We start from the raw sequence: 22,061 nt of genomic DNA, 5'->3' as shown, positions 1-22,061 counted from the left end.
CTGCTGGGCCTAATTTTCTTCTTTTGTTAACATTTTTATAGTATTTTGGGCAAATTACACAAATATCAAGTGTTTACAAAATAAAATATCCACTTATTTCAAAATGTATTCGCGGATATAAAGATTTTTCATGTCTATTTTTTTGGCATGGTATATCATAAAGATCAAAGTACAAGTCACGTAAAGACCAACATGACTACCTGCCAAGCTCCGTGCCGACGCTGGAGCAGACATCGTCGCAACAAAAAGTCACCATACAAAAGAGATATATTCTTGTATTTTTAAAACAATGTTCTTGTATACCGAATATTTTTCCGTCAGTATAGTAAATTTATGTGTAATTAAAAACAGCTTCCCATGATTTTCAAAATATATAGCATTGTATTGTATGTACTATATATATAAACAATGTGCATGTGAAAAATCTCAGTGCGTCTTATAAAATGTCATCGTCTGCCTAAAAATGTTTCATCAAGTACTTCATAAATATTAATCATGTATTTTATAAATGTTCACGGTCTATTGTAAACTGCTCATCGTGTATATATAAAACGTTCGACTATGTATTAAAAATGTTCAGCATTTATTTTAAAAATGTTCATGTTGTAGTTACAAATTGTTCATCGTGCATGAAAAATGTCCATTATGCATGAAAACTCTTTATTGTGTATTTATGAAAAAAATTATCATGTATTGACAAATGCTCATGAATAAAACAAATATCCATCTTATAATATTAAAAGTTCTACATGAATATAAAAAACTTAATGTGTCATTAAAAGAATGTTCATCCTCTATTTATAAAAAAAATATCGTGTATTTTCAAAGTTCATCATCTATTTAAAAATAATCATAGTGTATTTGTAAGATGTTCAACGTGTATTAATATGTTCATCATATATTTTGAAACATCGTGCATTAAAAAATGTATTTGTTAAAACTTTTTTATTTTATAAGAAAGAAGCAGGTAAAATGTTCAAGTACTATTTGAAATTTAGAAGAAAAAAAATGTGCACAATGAAATGAAATCTTTATATACTTTTTTCCAGGTTAATGTTCATCTAAATAAAAACTATAGTTTAAAAAATGTTGGCATATCTAAATAATTGTTCACACCACTCTTTGAAAAACATATATTTTACCTCCCAGGAATAAAGAAAAGAAGGTAAAAAATCAGAAGACAAAGAAAAAATAACAGAAAAGGAGAAAACCAAGAAAGCAATATAGATACAAAAAGTTAAAAATGAGATAGAAGCAGAAAAAAAAATGGAAAGGATAAACAAAAACAAAACAAACATTTAAAGGAAAAAAAGACCAGAGGAAATGCAACTCAAAGAAAACAACATCAAAAACAACAAAAATTGAAGGTGACGCGATACACGCGTCAAAGCGTGACGCGGTGCATCATTTTTTTCTTTTTTTTCTTGCTTTGTGATTTGTTCACTGTTTACGTGTTGTATTTCTAAAAATGCATTGTAACTGAACTATCAACCCAATTCTTAACCTTTAAAAAACCCAATTCTCAATGTTTTCTTTGCAGTTCTTGTCTTGAGTGACTTATTCTGCGGTTCCTACCATGCTATAGTAATAGCAAAATAGTTTGCTTGTACGAACTATCAACCAAATTCACCATGTGTGGAACTATAAGTGTAGGTGCTTTCAACTAATTAATGGAATATATGATGCTTTAACCATTTGAATCTGCCTGGTGATGGTCTTTACCAAGCTAGATCTGCATTGTCGTGGTCGTGGGTGGCGCGAGCTTAGCACCGCGGAAGTAGGAAGTATATATTAGCGATCGATCGCTACGAAACCGATCGAGTAGCTTTGGAGGTTGCATATGACCCTAGATGGAGATGAAGCTAAAAGCAAAGTTGTGCGCCCCGATGATGCTGAAAATTTTCAGTTGTTCACTTTTTTAGTTGAGTCAATCTTGAGGGTCGAATAACTTGCATCGTGTATCAGACATGAGTGTCTGGTGTCTGGCACCGTATTCTGGACATGGTCAGGTCGGAATGTGTTGGCAGTGAATTTTGCAAATGGCCTTGGATTGAGATGATTCAAAAGGCAAAACAGTATGAGGTGAAGAATTTTCATGTTAAACACTTTTCCATTTGAGGTAGTTTTGAAGACATTATCATTTTCGTATAAACATTCGCTTTTTTGATAAAAGCTTATTTTGTTTCTTCGATCCCAGATATGTTGATTGGGAAGGGTGGATTGCAAAGCACCGTTCCGATGGCACCTAATATACGCTGCACAAAGGTTCTGAAACCTTGAGCTAATGCACATCACACATTTATCAGGGACATTGTGTAATTCAATAGGCTCTAGATTTTTGGGTGAGATTCACTACAAGACTTGTAATTTTTATTACCTTTGTTGTTTTTTGTACTGCCATGATTGAAGATGAATAGATTGGTAGTTTCTTGAAAAAAAAGCATCCTGCATCACAGAACCTTTCACACACACATGCCAGCGGGAAAAAACGTGCATAATCGAAATGGGCCGAGAATCCGTGGAGAAAAATGGTTTCGCGGGAACGATGGGCCGTCGGCCCACCTGAGGGCAGCTACTTGACACCACGCTCGCTTCTCTCTGTCGAAGAAAGGGGAAGAAATGACAGAGACCCATCCACACCGCCGCCGACGAACCTCCGCCGACGCTCTATCCATTCTGCTCCCTTCGCGCCTCCCCGTCCTACTCCGTCCCCCTTCGCGCTCGAAGGCTTGAGCGACCGCGGTTTCCTCTCCCCGTGAGCAGGGGAGGGGAGGGGAGAGGAGCACCGGCGGCGACCGCGGCCGAAGCGGGGGGATGTGGAGATGCCGCGCTCAGCGGCGGCGTGGCTGAAGCCGTTACAGTTCTGTCCACCCAGGCATGAAATCCCGAAACACGATGTGAGTCCAAGGTTGAAGTGTGGTGGTTCAGATTGTGAATCCACTTCAGGAGAGTCTCTTCTCAGTACAAGTATATATTCTTCAGCGTGTAGGCTGTTCTGACTGTGTGGTTACTAGGCGAATCTAACTAGGTAATTACCTTTGATATCTGCATTACTTTCGTATAAATTAATGTTCCTTTTTCAGTAAAAGTGAGAGCTAATTTCTTTCTCTGTTGCAAATGTGTTGATTGGGAAGGGATGAACTAGGCATGTTTTCAGTTTTGTTATGCTGTGAAAATTCATTGCAGAGACTGGCACCGAATTGCAACATTAGAATATTGTCCCCCTAAGGGGATTTAATTTTGATAGCTACAGTATTTTGTTTGTGTATGATGTATGCAGCAGGGAAGGTAAGCATCAAGTCATACTATTCGATCCCTAACATCTTGGTAAGTAGTAACTTCAACTTCTCTGCAGGCAAGTGTGAGAATATTCATCTTAACTCTCCTTCACATCGCACTTGAGTTTCTGCATCATGGTGGTGTTACCCTGCCAGTGGTCTCATGGTAAGTTATACAACAATGTGCATCATTGTAGATCCATCTGATTTTAATGTTACCAAAAATAGGACAGTTTTAATCGATTTTTTCTTGCACTGTCCAGCTTTTGCACATTGTTTGCATTGGTTACTACAACTCTGCTGAAGGCGATCTATGCTTAGAATACATCAACATTTTCTACTTTGGCCAGCCCTCTGTTCCACACTCCCAATGGCTAGCTTTTGAGAATTTCATATGCTTCTGGGCATGGAAGAGCTAGCCCAGCAGCGCAACAGCGTCTCCATATAGCTTTGTGGACAGACTGTTATTTACGAGGAACTTATTATTACCAGGAACTTAGAAGCCCAACCTCAGAAAATATACGATTAAATGGAACTGATACTCGAAGAGGAAGAGGCAACCAGTGGGCTGGAGAAGGAAGCACTGTATATATACTCCACTCCACTTCCATAGAAGTAGTGTCCTATCCAAAAACCCGCTGCATGCTTTGGTCTTCTGAGAAGAAAGGAAGCAATTACCAGACCAAATCACAAACCCGCTTGCAAAAACCCTCATAAAAAGCCTTTTGTGGCTCTTCCTCTACCTCCATAAATTGGTTTGTACTCTTGTAAAGGTTTGACTTAGGAAATACACCTTCAGCTCCCATGACATCATGGTGGTGCCGGAAACCTTCCAAAGATATCACTCTTCATAGTGGTCCCATGGCGTCTTCAGCTTTATTAGCTTCCTGAGTTCCAACTTAGCCAAACATGAACCACCATATTTTGAAGTATAAAGTTACATACATGAACAAGAAAATGGGGGAAGCTATATATGGCCAACCACGATGGTATATACTTGAACAAGAAAATGAAGAAAAACAAAAAGCAAAACCTACAAATAAATGAGACAATAAACTCTAAGAGCATTAATGGTTTGACATTTCACAAGTTTATGCTTGGCCCCTCCTCCTTCTTCCGGGCTTGGGACCGGCTATGCAAAGATATTAGCTATCTTCTCTTTCTCCGTGGCTGATTTGGTAATGCTTCCAACCTACATATATGAAGTAACTCTCAGAAAAGATATAAGTGGAGTATGCATGGTTATTATTTGAAATGATCAGAAAGATATATCTAGCGCGAATGCAGATTGGTAATGGCTTCTTTTTCTGTTGATTGACAATTGCTGTGATTTACTCTAGAGAGAAAGGAAAGACAAGGTGCCAATAAAGGAGAGAACTAGGTAAGCTGACAGAGTTGAGTACTTAGATAGGGAGCGTACATACCTTGATTCCGGTAGGTGGAGATATACGGCTAGCTGGAAAATGTGATTGGGAAACACATCAGTTTGGGAATCTGGAAAAGGGGGGAAAAGGAGATTGTGAGTTACACAGCTAACTGTCCATGGAGATCAATGCTAATGAATAAATAAATATGCACTTAGTTACCTCCGACTCCAATCCCTCATATCCTGTTGCGTGATATCATGCCTAAGGCAGTTGGGAAGCACATCAATTGCACGCTTTGCTATTTCCTTAGCATTCTTGTAATCTGCAAGTGGAGCCCATAAATAGACTCTGACTTCCTGAAGGAAAGGGAGGTTCCCTAGGCTACCAAAGTCGAAGTCAATGCTAATGCCATCATCATTGGACTGTGCTACGGCTTGGAACTCAAGAGATTCAAGGACCGGCATATCTCCCTCTTGAAACGAACAAGTCGTTGCTTGTGTCTTGAAGACCCTCAGCTTGGGGAATGCACCTACACCGCCGATGGTGTCATGGTGGAGAGCTGACCATGTGACCAACTCAAGGGAAACAAGCTCTCGGAAACTTCCAAAGACCTCCAGGTCTGGACTGTATACATTTAGTTGTAAATGGGAGAGATTGGGAAGAAGCGAGGGATTAATGGTTGCCACCAGCCCGGGTTCTTGATAGGCCATGCGCAGCACACGGAGTTGTGGAAGGAGGATGTTTCGTTCCCAGGGGTTGTCGACATGACTGGAGAATCTGTACACGAGAATAAAATCAATGTCTATGACTTGGATCTTGCTCAGTTTGGCTACAGACTCCGCCCAACTATTCATTGCGATATTACCACCTACAGTCACACTTTTAGAAATGCGGAGCTTCCTCAACTCTGTCAGCTTACCCAGTTCTGTCAAAAAGTTTGAGTGAATACCAACTTCTGCTAGGCATAGCTCTTCTAGACATGTCAAATCTCCGATCCAATACGGCACTTCAATCTTTGTTTCGCTGATGTTCAAGCACTTGAGTTGACTTAGTAGATGAATACTCTCTGGAAGTTTACTTTTGCTTTTCCCAGCCAAGTCCAATACCATCAGGAACTTTAGATATCCTATTTCCTTTGGGAGCTCATGCATACCCATGCTCGCTAATTTCAGGTACCTCAAGTGAACTAACTTCCCAACATGCTCAAGATAATTAGGATTGTGTGAATCAGTGGGGCCATCCAAAGCTAGGACACGCAAAACTTCAAAGCATGAAAGTGATGGCAACATCTCATAACTGCAAATTGCATTAAGTGACCTTGCTTGTAATGTAGATGTGCTAGCCAGAGGTCTGACCCTACGATGAACAACTAGCCTACGAGAGTTGCAATGTGAAGTTGTATATTGCTCGTCACTATCCAATACAGTAACAAAGTTTTCTTCCTTTGACAATAGGCATATCATATCAAGCATTATGTCATGGACACGACAACCAGTTATGATTCCATGATAAGGTGTTTCTACCGGCATTATCATGCTTTTGTTCACCAACTCATTGAAGTACCTTTCACCAATCTCAAATAGTCTTAACCCTGGTTCCTCGTGGATAAAACCTTCAGCGACCCATTTCCATATCAAACTATCTTTCCCAATCAGATGATCTTCAGGATATATGCTCAGATACAATAAGCAAGTCTTTAGGTGACAAGGAAGATCATAATAGCTAAATAAAAGTATTTTTCTTGTGTTTTCCACGTCTTCATTCTCTTCATGCCCAAAACCGATTGATGTGTATACCTTAGACCAAAGCTCCACCGGTTTACTGGCAAGCAAACTAGCTATTGTGATTATAGCCAATGGTACACCACCACATTTATGTAAAATTTTATTGTATATCTCTGACAGTAGATGATTAGGCTGATTTATTTTACCCCCAAATAATCTTCTATGAAATAAATCCTCCGATAAATCACGAGAAAGTGGTTGTAGCCTGTATACTTTACCAGTTCTTGTGGCAACTTCAAGTATACGAGTAGTTGTGATGATCCTGCTTCCACAATTATTACACACCAAAGCGGTCTTGACTAGTTCCCAACTATTTTTATCCCATATATCATCAATGACGACTAAGTACCTGTCATCACCATCCATAACGCAAGAGATATCATAAATTAGGGAAACTATTTTACAAGGCATCCAAGTATGTAAAATATCTTTAAAAGGAGGATGCATGAATGTCAGCCACCACCTCGTTAAGGAATCTAAAGTTGGCATTATTGAATAAAGAAATGGAGGGGTACAGGAGAGAGATATGCATGCACCAGCAGAGGCTGATCCAGTTTATCCACGAGAACTCTATTTCCGATTAACAAAATTTTACAATCCAGATACTTTCATCTTTCAGATGTATTTTTTAATTGACATCTATCATAAGAAGTTCAAGAATATATGAACATGGGCGAACGTTCAACAGTGAGTCCCAACCCAAAGTATAGCAAAGAAGGTAGGAAACTTGATATTATACATTATTCCGCGCAAAAAAAAATCATTTTTTGAAAATATACAAGAATGACCGTAGTCCATCCGAACCCATCTATAAGAGATGTGTCAAACATAATTTATCACACTCATTTTTCCGCAGGTGTGACGCTATCTTTGCCCCCATTTACTATTTGATGTATAGTATGAAACTACATAATAGATGCATACCTCTTTATCTCATAGTTCATCAATCAGCTGCCTTTCATCCAACTCCCCATTTACTACTTGAACTATATGAAATTAAATAATAGGGTGTGTACCTCTTTTTCTCAAGTAATACTCGGATTTCATCAATCAGCTGCCTTTCATCCAAACCAGGGTACATTTTCTTGCCAATTCCATAGAGAATGTCGTTGAGAAGTTTCTTCACGCTAGGTTGGCGTCCTACCGGAACAAAAGCACTGCAATTGAACTGTGTTTTGAGCTTATTATATACTGCTTTGGCAAGAGTTGTCTTGCCAAGGCCTCCGAATCCAAAAATAGAGATTGTCTTTAGTTGCTTGGACACATCACCATCCCCGTCACTCAGCATCTTGGTTACCTCATTCAATGAATCATCAATGCCAACGAGCTCTTTTTGGTCCTTGTACAGAGCCAACAGGCGAGGGTCGGCCGTGGTTGCAACATTTGGATTAGCAACCACCTCATGGACCCTGTACCGGTCACGCCAGTCAGCTGCTTCCTGAACACTGACCTTGATACTTTTGATCTCGTCGCCGATGGCATGGCGCTTCATGAACTTGGTGAGCAAGCCGCCCATCTTCATCATGAGTTGTTTGAGCATGTGCGGCTTGTCTTCAGGTTCAGGGCCCTCGACATGCACCAGGAACTTGTCGATGATATCCTCTATCCTGTATGAAAGGTCTCTCACCTCGTTAGCCCAGAGCTTGACTAGCTCGTCGAGCTGGTCCCGTGGCACGTCCCCGACCTTGCGGAGGGCAGCGTGCATGCTCTCCAGCCCCTTCTCCAGATGTTTGACATCTTTCTTGACGCTACTCTGCAGTTTGTACTCCTCCTTGAGGAGTTCGCCGAGCTTGGGGATCAGGCTGCCAAGGGCACCTGTTGCATGGTCCATTGCTCGCCCTTAGCAGCTGGGTTTTGGGGTGCAATGGTTATTCCTTTCTTTTTGTGATGAGGGAATGAGTGGCTAGCTAGACTCTATATAGATAGGATAGCACAGCTACAGATGGATAAGCCGGCTACTCTGATTCTGTGTGGACACGATCGAAGTGTTGACATCAAAAGACTCGTTCAACACAAAGTTTCTATTTTGAAGTGTATTCATCCAGGGAAGGTCCATGCTAATTGCTGGAATTTATGTGCCGCCATTTAAGGGCCTCTATTGCTAAAAAAGGAATTTTTCCTAAATTTGTGTTTAAAAATTGCCTGCATTTTCGTGTGATGTAATCATTGAACATCTAAACAACTACCATACGATCTGCAGTCAAGTGGTATTTAGAGGCTCGGAATTTGTGCGTGAGATTCACTCCAGGACTTGTATTTACTTTTGAAGTATATTTGATCGGGGAACATCCAAACATTGAGTACAGACAACAAAGGCGGACCAAGAATTCGACATTGATGTTAACCTTTCAGTACAGATGACTAGGCCACTCATCTAAAGCGACATGGATGTTCTGGATGCTGGTGCTGAAGATGAGGTTACTGTAAGCACAGTTTGGGAACTAGATACGCCTATACGCCTCCACATGATCACAAACGGACACCGATGGCTGCTGTGTAATTTACCCCTTTGCCTAGGAAATTCAGGAAAGAACCCTTCTTGGTTTTTGGAGATTCAGAATTGTACATCTTTTCCTTCAACTTCTTGAGTATACACCTTGGAGAGATCAGCAAAATCAGCAGTCGCTAGGCTACTGTTAGCCATTCATCTGTGGCTACTATCAACCTTCAACTGATTACACCATTCACTAGAGCGACAAGGACAACCTCAATGACATTGTTGATGATAAGATTATCGCGGGTAAACGAGCACATCGATGGAATATTTGCGGTCCAAAAGCAACTTAGGAGAACTGGACTGAAGTACTGAACACCAACACGACTCCCCAAGCAGGTATCAATGGTTGCTATTTACTCCTTGGTTCAAGGTAGGAAATTCAGAAGAGTATCTTTCTCTTTGTTTGGAAATTCAGGGGAGTGTTTTTCTTTCAACTTGTCTAGTGTACACCAAGATCAGCAGCGTGGCTGCTATCAGCTGTGTAATATATTTGTGCCTGCAAGTAAATGTAGGCTCCAGACAAAGTGAGGGCGAAAATAAGTAATGGTTGTGATAAAGAGTGAACTGAAAGTAATTAACATAAAAGTAAATATAAAACAATATCACAAGTTAGAATGTGGAAATGGTAGAGAAAGAAGGCGTTCTCATAGTGTCCAGAATTCCCATTGGTATGTTTCTATCCCAACCTATGCATCAACAAGGTATAGTCTGGATACCTAAGCAACTCTTGATGATTATGTTGGGCGGAGCTAGGTACATAACACGTTCTACTCTAGGTCGACTTTGTGTTATGAGGTTGTGACTAAGGTAATTAAGGGTTCCTCTATGGATGCGGTCTTCTGTAAGAGTTCCCCATTAATCCCTATAAATTGCAAAGATTTGGAGTAAAGGCTTTTACTGTCACCTTGAAATACCTTCACTTCCTACCCCTTACAACGAATGCGATACACTTTGTGGCCTTTCACAGATCTGCCAACAGTATTGGGACACGGCAACGCCGCTGCCGTGGGGCGACGCACATCTCCCGAACGACTGGCACCTAAACCTAGATCAGGTGTCGTGCCTCCCGCCTCGGCGAGCGGCCGCACCCGCCTGCTCGAGATCAACTACCACCACACCCGCCTTCTTCCGGACCTCCTCAACAACTCCAGGTACACCGAGGACTCCCCTCTTTGGGACACATGGTTCCGCGACGAGCACGATCTGCGTCGGCAAACCTTTTTTGTCGTTCATGCTCCGAGCCCGCCATGGGCGTGCTCTGCTAGTCGCACATGTTGTCCCGGCCGGCCCCGGTCATGTGGCTGTGCGTGGGTGCACGGTCTAACGCCGACTCCCTCCCCGTTGTCGTTCCCACCACCATCACCTCCCACCATGACCGTAGAGGAGGAGGAGGAGCTTGTGAGGAGGGTGTCCGTGAGGGAGCACAACCGCGCCGAGTGGTAGGGCCTTGACGAGATGTTGACCTTGTCGGCCGCCGGCAACGTCGCCACACCCAGGCTGGAGGTTAAGGAGGAGGTGTTGGAGGAGCCTCCCATCGCGGCATGGAACCCGGCGTTGGTGGGACAGTCATGTACGTGTCGTCCACGGCACCGGAGATGGCCTCGTGTTTGGGTGTCGAGCAATGGTCACCCTCACCGCAACGACCACGAGTGCTGCAGGAGCCGCCGCGGGGGCGCTCGCCCACCTTTGTCTGCCACCGCCGTACGTCAACCTCGCCATGGAAGGACATTGACGAGTAGGACAGCGGCGACTAAAGACGGGCAGCACGGTGGCGATGGACAACCTGACCTAGGTTTTTATTTTTAATTTCAAGCTTGTTTTCAATGTTCGACCGTGATTGTGGACGTTTAAGTTATATATAGTTTTAAATTATTTGCAATGCCTTTTTTCTTTAAATTTAAATCGAAATGTGAATAAAGTTTTGAACGGCGGCCGCTCATCTGACAAATGACGCAAATGGACCCGCATCATGTCTGTTTTACCAGCGCAAACGAACAAAAATCCGGATAGAATGGACGTTTGAAGGGGTGAGTTGGAGTCATCCTTGTGGTGCCTACCTGCATTGAAGAGTTAAAATGCCATTTGCTGGTCTTAGAATAAAATAAAGTGAGCCAGCCCAGAGGTAGTATCATTTCTCACGACCACTGGTCTTCTTTTATCAGCCGCAGCCAGATCCACCACTCTCCCCTCCCCCAGATCCCTAAATCCCGCCGCCGCCGCCAGCGCCGCCGGCCATAGCATCCCCTCGCCGTCCTCCCTCGATCCTCACCTCGCCCCGGCCATAGCAGCGCCAGCTCGCGGTCTCCTAGCGCCGGCTCTGCCGCTCCGACCCCGGCGCCGCCGACCCTGCGAGCCATGGATCTGGCGACGGGGGCCATGGGCAGCCTCCTCCTCAAGCTCGGCGGCCTCCTTACGGACGAGTACAAGCTGCAGGCCGGAGTCAAGGAAGACGTCCAGTACCTCAAGAGAGAGCTGACCAGCATGTACGCCGCCCTCCGCAAGGTCGGGGACGTGCCGCGGGACGAGCTCGACGTGCAAGTCAAGCTCTGGGCCGACGACGTCAGGGACCTCTCATACAGAATGGAGGACACCATCGACAAGTTCCTAGTGCGCGTCGAGGGCTCCAAGGCTCCCGCCGCCGCCAAGCCGCACAAGCTAAAACGGCTCATGAAGAAGATGGGCGACCTGTTCAGCAAGGGCAAAACCCGCCACGAGATCGCCGACGAGGTCAAAGACATCAAGGCCCGAGTCCAGGAGGCGGCTGACCGGCGTGATAGGTACAAGGTCAACGACGTGGTTGCTAGTCCAGCAGGCTCAGTAACGGTTGATCCTCGCCTATTGGCTCTATACAAGGATAGAAAAGAGCTAGTTGGCATTGATGATTCACTGAATGAGCTGACCAAGATGTTGTCAGATGGGGATGATGATGCGTCCAAGCAACTCAAGATGCTCTCTATTGCTGGATTCGGAGGTCTCGGCAAGACAACTCTTGCCAAAGCAGTGTATGATAAGATCCAAGGGCAATTCGATTATGGCGCTTTTGTTCCAGTAGGACGGAACCCGAGCAGGGTGAAACTTCTTAACGACGTTCTCTTTGGAATTAACAAGCAAATGTACCCTGGGTTGGATGAAAGGCAGCTGATCGACGAACTTCGAGCAGTACTCAAGAACAAGAGGTGTGCACTATATTATACAGTTTTATATAACATCAAGTATTTGATTGATGAAAAAGGCACTGATTTTTGCTTCAGATGTTGTACATTACAGAATGCTTTGGGTAGCCCATGCTAGTTCTCATGTATTTTGTAAATAAAGTAGACTATCATGTTTTCTTACCTTGTTTGCTATCATTTGGGTCTTGAATGGCCGTCAACATTCATATATACAGTATCTTATCTTAGAACATAGTAGAATAATTGTGAATCAAAAATATATCTAATGCATATAAGTATTTAAATTAGGAAATCTAATTTATCACAAATATAATTCTGGACGCTGAAACCAAATCAAACTCTTTTAGTTGTATGTCTCTGTCCTGCAGCTTTCCGTTCTCTAGTTCCTAGTTGGATGATGCCTTAACGAGGTGGTTTGCCATGCATGCTTTCTGTTTTAATCTTTAGCAGTTGCTGATCAGCGCCATGCTAAATTGTTTTACTAATTTGTTGTGTTTTTCTGTTATGCGTATGGATAGGTACTTCATCGTTATTGATGATATATGGGATAAAGAAACATGGGGCATAATCAAGTGTGCTTTTGTGGATAATAATTGCGGAAGCAAGATAATCACAACTACTCGTATTCTCGAAGTAGCCACAGCAACTGGTGAGGTATACATGCTAAAACCTCTTTCTCCGGAGTTATCAGCGGAGTTATTCAATACAAGATTGTTTGGTGGTAAAGGCAAATGCTCTTATGGTCAGCCAACAGAGGCATACGATAAAATTTTACATAGATGTGGTGGTATACCGTTGGCTATAACCACAATGGCTAGCTTGCTTGTTGGTAAACCAGTGGAGTCTTGGTCTAAGGTATACAACTCTATTGGTTTAGGAAATGAAGATAACAAAGATGTCGACATCATGAGAAAGATACTTTTATTCAGCTACTATGATCTGCCTTGCCATCTAAGGACTTGTTTATTGTATCTGAGCATATATCCAGAAGACCATATGATTGAGAAAGATAGTCTGATATGGAAGTGGGTTGCTGAGGGTTTTGTCCAGCAGGAAGCAAAGGTGGGATTATCTGAGACTGGTGAGAGATACTTCAACGAGTTGATAAATAAAAGCATGATACAACCGGTAGAGAGCCCCCTGCATGATGGCATCATAATTGGTTGTCGTGTCCATGATATGGTCCTTGATATGATCAATCTTATAGCAAAGGAAGAAAATTTTGTCATTTTATTAGATAGATATCAGCAAGACACATCTTCAGATAGCAATGTTCGTAGGTTAGCCGTTGGACGAAGACACAACCCTCTGGTTAGCACATGCATGCACCAAGTCAGGTCATTTAATGCCACGTGCTTGGATGAATTTGTTCCACCCCTTTCGTGCTTCCAAGTTTTGCGTGTCCTAGCTCTGGAAGGTGATATTTTATCCAAGCACAACAGTAATTGTCTTGAGAATATTGGAAAGTTAGTTCACCTGAGGTATCTTGGACTAGGGAAGATGGTGGATGTCCTCGAGTTGCCGAAGGAAATTGGGGACCTAAAGTTCTTGGAGATATTGGACTTGGGTTGTGATACACTAGAAGAACTGCCGCAGAGTGTTTGCCAATTAAGTCAACTCAAGTGCCTGCGCTTTGACGGTACGAGAGCAAGAGTGCCAGATTGGATAGGGAACCTGACATCTCTGGAAGAGCTTTTGTTAGGCTGCGTCAACCAGCCTTCAAACTTTGTGAATGAACTGGGCAAGCTGACAGAGTTGAGGAAGCTCCGCATTAGTGAACATTTACGGTTGAACAATGCAATCTTGGTAAAAGCTTGGGCAGAGTCTCTAGCAAAACTGCAGAAGATCCAAGTCCTAGACATTCATCGGGTTTATTTTGATATGTGAAGTAATTGTTAGTTTCTATTCATCATGTAAAAGTCTGTTAAGTACTACGTTATGGTTATTTCTGAATTCAGGCTACATGGAATTTTGTATGTGCATGTAAACCGTATTTCCAAGTCGTGTTTGTATTTCTATATAAATCAGAGAGTAAACAATGAAAAGAAGCAAGTTTTACGCTTCACAAAATTTGTCTCGTTGAGTTCGCACTTGTCCTTGTTCTTTCGTGTGTGCATGTGAAGCTTGAAGAATCAGAAAATTGCCCCAAAATCATCTATATACATTATACATTGTATTTTGTGACGAAGGAAAAAATGAAATCACAAAGAAGGTGTTTTTGTTTGCCTTATGGCATCAAGTAGTGCGTTGCTCTTTGTTTAGTCAGGGAAGAAGCTCAGGTATTGAGATATTTGCTCGTGTGATTCTGTGATTCTGTGATTGCTTCCTTTCTTCACAGAACAAGAGCATATGCAGCAGGTTACTCTCTTGGAAATGATTGGAGTATTACTTCCACCACATTTATGTAAAATTCAGAAGAGTATGTCCCCTTTAACTTTTCCAATTGAAGTTTCATTCCGCTAGGTCTGCACTGAGTATTACAACCACCACATATGCAGCAGGTTCCTCTTCCTCTTTGAGTTTCATTCCGATAGGTCTGCAATGGAGAAGTTGAAGGGAACATACTCGTCTGAATTTCCAGCAAAAAAAGACACTCTTCTGAACTACTACCTCCGTTCCGAATTACTTGTCGCATGTATGGATGTATATAGATGTATTTTAGTTCTAGATACATACATTTCAACGACAAGTAATTTGAAACGGAGGGAGTACTACATAACAATCACAAGCTCTGCTTTGAAAATTTGCCCTGCATCTCTAGAGGGAGGTTCGGCTATAATTTTTGAAAATCTGACATCCGAGCTGTGAAACCAAAAGCTTGTCTGTCAAGAGACAACGAATTTGGCTGTGTGTCCATTTTCAGGTACAAGGAAAGTTCAGCACATAAGTTCAGACCAGAGAGAGAGGCGTCATGTTCTTCCAAACAGCAGGAGAGAGAGAGGTGTCATGTTTTATATTTGCAATAAAGAGAACCATGTTTGAACAAGTCTTGGTATGCCGACACGGTAGATCGTGGGCCTTCGACAACCGATGCTTTTTTGTGGCAACGGATAGGTGTACTGCCGATGCATTTCAGAGGCGAAGCAATAAAGGTTCAGTTACGAAGATGGGATTATGCCTCCCAAATGCCAATAAAAATAGAAGCATGTTTAATTACTGATGAAATCATCGCTTAAATGCAGAGAGATCATACATATGATGAGTAAGTATGAGAGAGTGATATGCCTACAGAAGATTTGAAAGATATACTATATCCCTGCAGCTGATTGTAACAGGGTAATAGCAGAATATATGCCTGCAGCTAACTGAAACAGAGTAAGAGCAGTTTCAGAGATCGGCAGTTTCTCAGTTCATTTATGAATAATTCCCAGTCTTTGATTTTCCCTCGCTTCAAGGTGGTTATACTGGAGATTTAGAACGGTCAGGTTTGAAAGCATTCCAAAAATAGGGAAAACACGTCTTGCAGTGAACCTGATCAGATAGAGGAGCCTGTACACACGCAAAAACAGGATGAAGAAACTCAGACGACAAATCAGTTCCCCAAAAAACCAAGACAAGAAATTTTGTGAAGCGTACAGCTTGCTTCTTTTCTTTGTTTTCTCTGATTCATGTAGAAAATACAAAACACAACTTGTCGCCCAAACACAGCAAGACAATTCAAGACCAACACAACACGACCCGACCCGATACGAATATGGTTTAGACACACATAACGAACTCTAACAAGCTTGAATTCAGAAATAACCACAACTAACAACTAACAACTACTTAGGATATCAAAATAAATCCGTTGAACGTCCAAGACTTTAATCTTCTGCAGTTTTACTAGAGATCCCGCCCAAGCTTTTACCGAGCTCACACTGTTCAACCATAAACATCCACTGATGCGGAGCTTCCTCAACTCTGTCAGCTTGCCCACCTCACTCACAAAGTTTGAAGGCCTATTGACGGAGCCTAACAATAGCTCTTGCAGAGATGTCAGGTTCCCTATCCAATCTGGCACTCTTGCCCTCGTACCGTCAAAGCGCAGGCACTTGAGCTGACTTAACTGGCAAACACTCTGCGGCAGTTCTTCAAGTGTATCACAACCCAAGTCCAATATCTGTAAGAACTTTAGGTCCCCAATTTCCTTTGGTAACTCAAACACATCCACCATCTTCCCTAGTCCAAGATACCTCAGGTGAACTAACTTTCCAAGATGCTCAAGACAACTACTGTTTTGCTCGGATAAAATATCACCTTCAAGAGCTAGGACACGCAAAACTTGGAAGCAGGAAAGCGACGGAAGGAATTCATCCAAGCACATGGTATGAAATGACCTTACTTGGTGCATACTCGTGCTAACCAAAGCGTCCTGTCTCTGTCCAACAGCTAACCTCCGAGCACAGATATATGAAGAATTGTTGTACTCGTATCCATTTAATATGGTGACAAAATTTTCCTCCTTTGCTATAACATTGATCATATCAAGCACCATATCATGGACACGACAACCAATTATGATGCCATCATGCTGGGATCTCTCTACCGGTTGTATCATGTTTTTACTTATCAACTCGTTGAAGTATCTCTCACCAGTCTCATATAATCCTACTTCCGCTTCCTTATGGACAAAACCCTCAGCAACCCACTTCCATATCAGACTATCTTTCTCAATCATACGATCCTCTGGATATATGCTCAGATACAATAAACAAGTCCTTAGATGACAAGGAAGATCAAGGTAGACGAGAGAAAGCATCCTTCTTGCGGTTTGTAGACTGTTTTCATCATTAATACCAACCCCGTTGTACACCTTAGACCAAGACTCCACTGGTTTGCCAACAAGCAGGCCAGCCATTGTGATTATAATCAATGGTACACCACCACATTTATGTAAAATTTTATCGTATGCCTCTGTTGGCCGATCATAAGAGCATTTCCTTTTACCATCAAACAATCTTGTATTGAATAACTCCACAGATAACTCCCGGGAAAGTGGTTTTAGACTGTATACCTCACCAGTCTCTCCGGCGACTTGGAGAAAACGAGTAGTTGTGATTATCCTGCTTCCGCAATTATTATCCACAAAAGCACATTTGAGCATCTCCAATGTACGTACACTCCATATATCATCAACAACAATGAAATACCTGTCCAAGTGCATAAGGGAAAACCATAACAAATTTGTAAAACAATTTAGCAAACGCTAATCAGTAACTGCCAAAGATTAAAACGAAAAACATGCATGGCAAACCACCTCCTTAAGGCATCATTCAATTAAGAACTGGAGAACAGAAAGCTGCAGGAGAGGGACATACAAGAGTTTGATTTGCTTTGGGCGTCCAGAATTCTATTTATGATAAATTAAATATCCTAATTTAAATACTTTTATGCATTAGATATATTTTTAGTTCACAAATTATTGCAACAAGTTCTAAGATACTGCATATTTCAATGTTGATATAATTTCATATAAAAATATATAATAAGGTGGTTACCTCTTGTTCTTGAGTAATCCTCGAAGTTGGTCGATCAGCTGCCGTTCGTCCAACCCTGGGTACATTCGCTTGTTAATTCCAAAGATAATGTCGTTAAGAAGTTTCTTCACGTCCGGGCTCTGTCCTACGGGGACAAAAGCACTACAATCGAACTGCGCTTGGAGCTTATCATACACTGCTTTGGCAAGAGTTGTCTTGCCAACACCTCCAAAGCCGACAATAGAGAGCATCTTGAGTTGCTTGGACACATCACCATCCCCATCTGACAATATATTGGTTACCTCATTCAGTGAATCATCAATGCCAACGAGCTCTTTCCGATCCAGCGGGCGAGGGTCAACCATGGTTGCGCCAGTTGAATAAGCGCCAACGTCGTTGGCCTTGATGTCTTCTGTCTCGCTGGCCATCTTGTGTTGAATCTTGCCCTTGGTGAGCCAATCGCCCATCTTTTTCATGAGACATTGGAGGTTGCCCACATCGGGCTCAAGGCCCTCAACACGCACCAGGAACCTGTCGACCATGTCCTCAATTTCGTATGACATGTCCCTGGCCTTGCCGGCCCAGATCTTGACGTGCAAGTCGTCCTGGTCCCACGGCACGCCGCTGACATTGCGGAGGGCGGCGTACACGCTGGTCAGCTCTCTCTTGAGGCACTGGACGTCTTCCTTGACTCCGGCCTGCAGCTTGTACTCCTCCTTGAGGAGTTCGCCGAGCTTCAGGATGAGGCTGCCCATGGCCCCCGTCTCCACGTCCATGGCTCGCGCGGCTGGTTGCGCCGGGGTCGCCGGGTCGGGGCGGTCGGCGGCGCTGGGGTCGGAGCGGCAGAGCCGGCGTTAGGAGGCCGTGGGATGGCGCTGCTATGGTCGGGGCGAGGACGAGGCGGCGTCTGGCGGTGGGGGGAGGGCGAGGCTGTGCTATAGCCGGCGGTGGTGGGTGCGGCGGCGGAATTTAGGGATCTGGGGGAAGGGGAGTGTGGAGAGCAGAGGGGGAGATCTGGCTGCCTGCCTGCAGTTCCAAGACCAGACCGACAGGGTTATTCATTCAGTCGTCACAAATGATTCCCCACTTCTCCTTTTATTTTACAACTAGCAAAAGAGCCCGTGCGTTGCAACGGGAGAAAAAAAAATACCAAATGTCTTGCCCAATAAATTAAATTAGTGACGTTGCAACAAAATTATATGCAATTGTGCCTCCAACACGGTTGTCGGTAGGCGTAAGTTGCAATCGAGTCCGAAGTTTGTTGCAATAGTGGCATCCGACTTTACAACAACAGTGGTCAACAAATATGATACAAGCGGGCCTCGCCATAGTGAGGTTGAGGAGGCGCTCAAGAGAGGGTGCCTCGCCGTCGAACATGATGTTCCGGTGCTTCCAAAGAAGCCGGGCGCCAAGTAGCAAGCAGGAGAGCCTTTGCGGGGCGGTGATGGCGCTGCAACGCAGGAGGTCATGCTGCAATCCTGGAACCAGTCGTCGAGTTGAGGAGGCCCAAGTGTGCATCGACACCAAGAGAGGAGCTCATGCTAGAGTTGGCTCGAGAAAGAGCAGCCGACGAGGAGGTGGTGTATGCTCTCAGGCTCCAACCAGTGATCCGACCAGAAACGACATCTCGAGCCATCGCCCGGGACACAATATGTGGAGGCGCACATGACCGCCGAAGCATCAGGGTCGTGCGGGATTGGGAGATGGGACCAAGGGCGGCCATCATCAGTCCGCTGAAGTCAGATCCATTTGGCACAAAGGCAACTTTTCCTACTAAAAAATGGTGGTCCAACTTTGCAGCATGCGGTTTGCCTTAGGGTGACAACAAAAAAGATGCGGTCAGCCTTCCAGCATTGTGTATTACTTGTAGCAGCATTAACCGGGCTTGTAGTATCGCGTGTCCCGTTTGTTGGAGCCACACTCAATTGAAAATACATGTGGGTTCCATGCAAAAAAAACTAATGTGGATCAACCAGATTTTTTCAGTGGATATACAAACATAAATATTGGCAGTATGAAAAAGCAGCACCGAAAAGATTAGGACTCAGTACGCGCTAATGGCGGCACACGCTGCAGCTTGATTCTCCTTACGGGGCTACACACACAGGGAAACTCAATTAGAGCGAATCAGCACCATGTATGTCCTTCCTCTATTGGGTTAATTAGTTAACTTGCGTGTGTAGTGCATGCCCTTCTTTTATTAGGGGCCTTAATCTTTCCTATTGGCAGGTGCGCCATCAAGCACAATTTATGAGTTTAAATTCTGTTTGTTTCCATACGCATGGATGTTCTTCCTTTATTGGGGGCTAATCTTTCCTACGCACGGAATTAAATTCCTTCATTTCCATACGCGCATGTCCTTCCTTTATTGATGCACAATCATTCCTATTGTCACCACCGTGTAGATAAATCCCTTCCGTTTTCACACAATAACAACGTCCACGCCTCACCCTCAATCTTTCATGACCAACCTTTGTAGGTTACTATCAATTAGCAAAAGAATTCAAATTTTGCAGACAAGCGTGACCTAGTTCAGGTGGTAGCGGCCTTTTGGTTTGGTGGCGAGGTTGGGAGTTCGACCCCTAACACAGCCAAAATTCAGATTTTGTTTTTGCCTCCCATTAGAGCCTGTTCCGCGGCGGGGTGGGCCTCCTTCCCGGGCCAGGTTCGCGGCGAGGTGGGCTGCTTTCTTTCGGCCGAAACGGTACAAAGAGGTCTCAGAATTAGTACCACCTCGGATAGCAAAAATAATATAGATGAAAAAACTGAAAGCGTAAATTTACGAAAAAAAGCACATTGTGACGGTGAACCCGGAGACCCAATCCGTGCTTTATTATTAGGGAGAGATATACTCCCTCCGTCACATAACATAAGAGCGTTTTTTACACTAATGACGGAGGGAGTAATAAAGAAGAGCAGTACTAACAGGCATCAAAGTATCGGATAAGCCATTTCGACTCCGAGGCTAACGACGGTCGCCGCCGAACCAGCCCTCAGGCGAGTGCACACAACGCCATGCCCATGGCCATCGGCATCAATCCGCGTACCGAGGAACCGCAAGTACGACCATCACCAACGAGCACTCCCCAAACCGCACCCAGCATCGCCTACTCGGAGCGGAAGCACTGACTCGTCTTAGTTAGGCCTCGAACTGGTCCGCCCGAACACGAGCCCCGGGTCTTGGCCCTCTCTGTGTGAAAGCCCACGCCTTTGGCCCGAACCCAGGAGAAGGGAGGAGTCACCACCACCTGGACCCGCCATTGTACGTCGCCGCTCCAGTGAAGAACGTGCAATTGAAACAATTAAGAACGGAAAAATTATTTGAGTCCCTAACGCTGCCGACGAGTGATGCCGCCACCAAGCACCCACCATAGCTCCAGCCGGCCAGGAGCAGAGCAGAGCCCGCACCAGGGGCCCGTGCAGCAGGAGGCTGACCCCGGGCCAATCGCAGCGTCAGGCGCCAAGCCTGCATTTTATCACCGAAGGACGAAGGCACAAGGCAGTGGACAGAGATGGACAATTAGAACTGACACATATATAGACACATGCTGCAATTGTGCTTGCCTATGGCTCTGCTCTCTAAACTCTGAACTCTGCTTGGCATGTAGCTAACCTCCTCTACTCCTCTGCTTTGCTCTGTTTTCTCAGCTGTGAATATTTGCCTGCCGCTTCCTCTGTTTTTGCTCTGTTTTCTCAACTGTGGATATTTGGCTTTAGCTTGAGGTTTCATGCGCCAGGTTGAATCGACTTCGGGCCAGACAATCTTCCTCCTTCCGACCATGGGACTGACGGAGATGCTGCCTGCCTCCTCATGTTAATGGAGGCTGCTACATACCCTCTCTTTCTTTTTGTTAGCAGGGAGACTGTGATATTTTAGATACAACGTCGAATCGACGTCATCAGGATCCATAGCTAGGTACAAACCCAACACTTGCAGATCAAGCAGTGACTACTCCACTCAAGCCTACTACGGGATGCAGCCGACGCTGGTATTGAGAAACTACCACAGCCACCGCCGCCGGCATAACTATTCGCCTGCCACCTCTCCGGCATATCTCTCTCTACTCCTCTGCTTCAGAGAGACGCCTGCGTGTCAGCACCATATGTGTAGCAGCTCACAGAAATCAGTTTGTTTATTAACTAGCAATCAACTGAATGCAAACTCTTCAACACAATCGCAGCTGCCATATAATTAACAAGTACTCATGACATTATGACATTTCTTGTTCAAATCAAGCTCAACTTATATACAGCTCATCAATCACACACACACAGCACGCTAGGATGCACGTCTCGGCACAAACATCCCTTTTATTACAAATCAACATGATTAAGCAAACCAGCCAGCTTAATCGATCCTTAACACCACGTACACCAAACTGGAGCTGGAGAAACCAACCGAGCAAGCCATCCAGTGCTGAGTCACACACCAATCCAATCCTACCTATTTTTTTAATGACCTGTGTAGTTGGTTAATAAAGTTTACTGGAGGTGTTAGAAATT

At 43.9% G+C, this 22,061-nt stretch overlaps 3 protein-coding genes and 1 long non-coding RNA gene across 4 annotated transcripts; 2 read left to right on the top strand and 2 right to left on the bottom strand.

Moving 5' to 3' along the window:
• Window positions 1–2,829: 2,829 nt before the first annotated feature.
• LOC119288398 lies at window positions 2,830–3,998 on the top strand. The gene is made up of 3 exons (XR_005141174.1): window positions 2,830–3,028; window positions 3,356–3,444; window positions 3,542–3,998. It is a non-coding gene; the product is annotated as an uncharacterized LOC119288398 (long non-coding RNA).
• Window positions 3,999–4,177: 179 nt separating this feature from the next.
• On the bottom strand, window positions 4,178–8,318 carry LOC119288391 (disease resistance protein RGA5-like). Its single transcript, XM_037568020.1, has 4 exons — window positions 7,446–8,318; window positions 4,865–6,778; window positions 4,703–4,772; window positions 4,178–4,470 (listed from the first exon to the last, which is right to left on the bottom strand). The coding sequence occupies exons 1-3, from the start codon at window positions 8,258–8,260 to the stop codon at window positions 4,760–4,762; spliced, it is 2,742 nt and encodes a 913-aa protein (XP_037423917.1). The 5' UTR covers window positions 8,261–8,318; the 3' UTR covers window positions 4,178–4,470; window positions 4,703–4,759.
• A 2,770-nt stretch (window positions 8,319–11,088) lies between these two features.
• Window positions 11,089–14,063, top strand: LOC119288392 (disease resistance protein RGA5-like). Its single transcript, XM_037568021.1, has 2 exons — window positions 11,089–12,102; window positions 12,618–14,063. Exons 1-2 carry the CDS (start codon window positions 11,282–11,284, stop codon window positions 13,984–13,986), a joined length of 2,190 nt encoding a protein of 729 aa, XP_037423918.1. The 5' UTR covers window positions 11,089–11,281; the 3' UTR covers window positions 13,987–14,063.
• A 1,597-nt stretch (window positions 14,064–15,660) lies between these two features.
• LOC119288390 (disease resistance protein RGA5-like) lies at window positions 15,661–18,591 on the bottom strand. Its single transcript, XM_037568019.1, has 2 exons — window positions 17,580–18,591; window positions 15,661–17,231 (listed from the first exon to the last, which is right to left on the bottom strand). Exons 1-2 carry the CDS (start codon window positions 18,332–18,334, stop codon window positions 15,857–15,859), a joined length of 2,130 nt encoding a protein of 709 aa, XP_037423916.1. The 5' UTR covers window positions 18,335–18,591; the 3' UTR covers window positions 15,661–15,856.
• Window positions 18,592–22,061: the final 3,470 nt, after the last annotated feature.

Source organism: Triticum dicoccoides, chromosome 4A, assembly GCF_002162155.2.
Source record: "Triticum dicoccoides isolate Atlit2015 ecotype Zavitan chromosome 4A, WEW_v2.0, whole genome shotgun sequence".
In the NCBI taxonomy this organism is placed as follows: domain Eukaryota; kingdom Viridiplantae; phylum Streptophyta; class Magnoliopsida; order Poales; family Poaceae; genus Triticum; species Triticum dicoccoides.
Note: the sequence above shows the minus strand (reverse complement) of the source record. Positions and strands in the feature narration are given on the sequence as shown.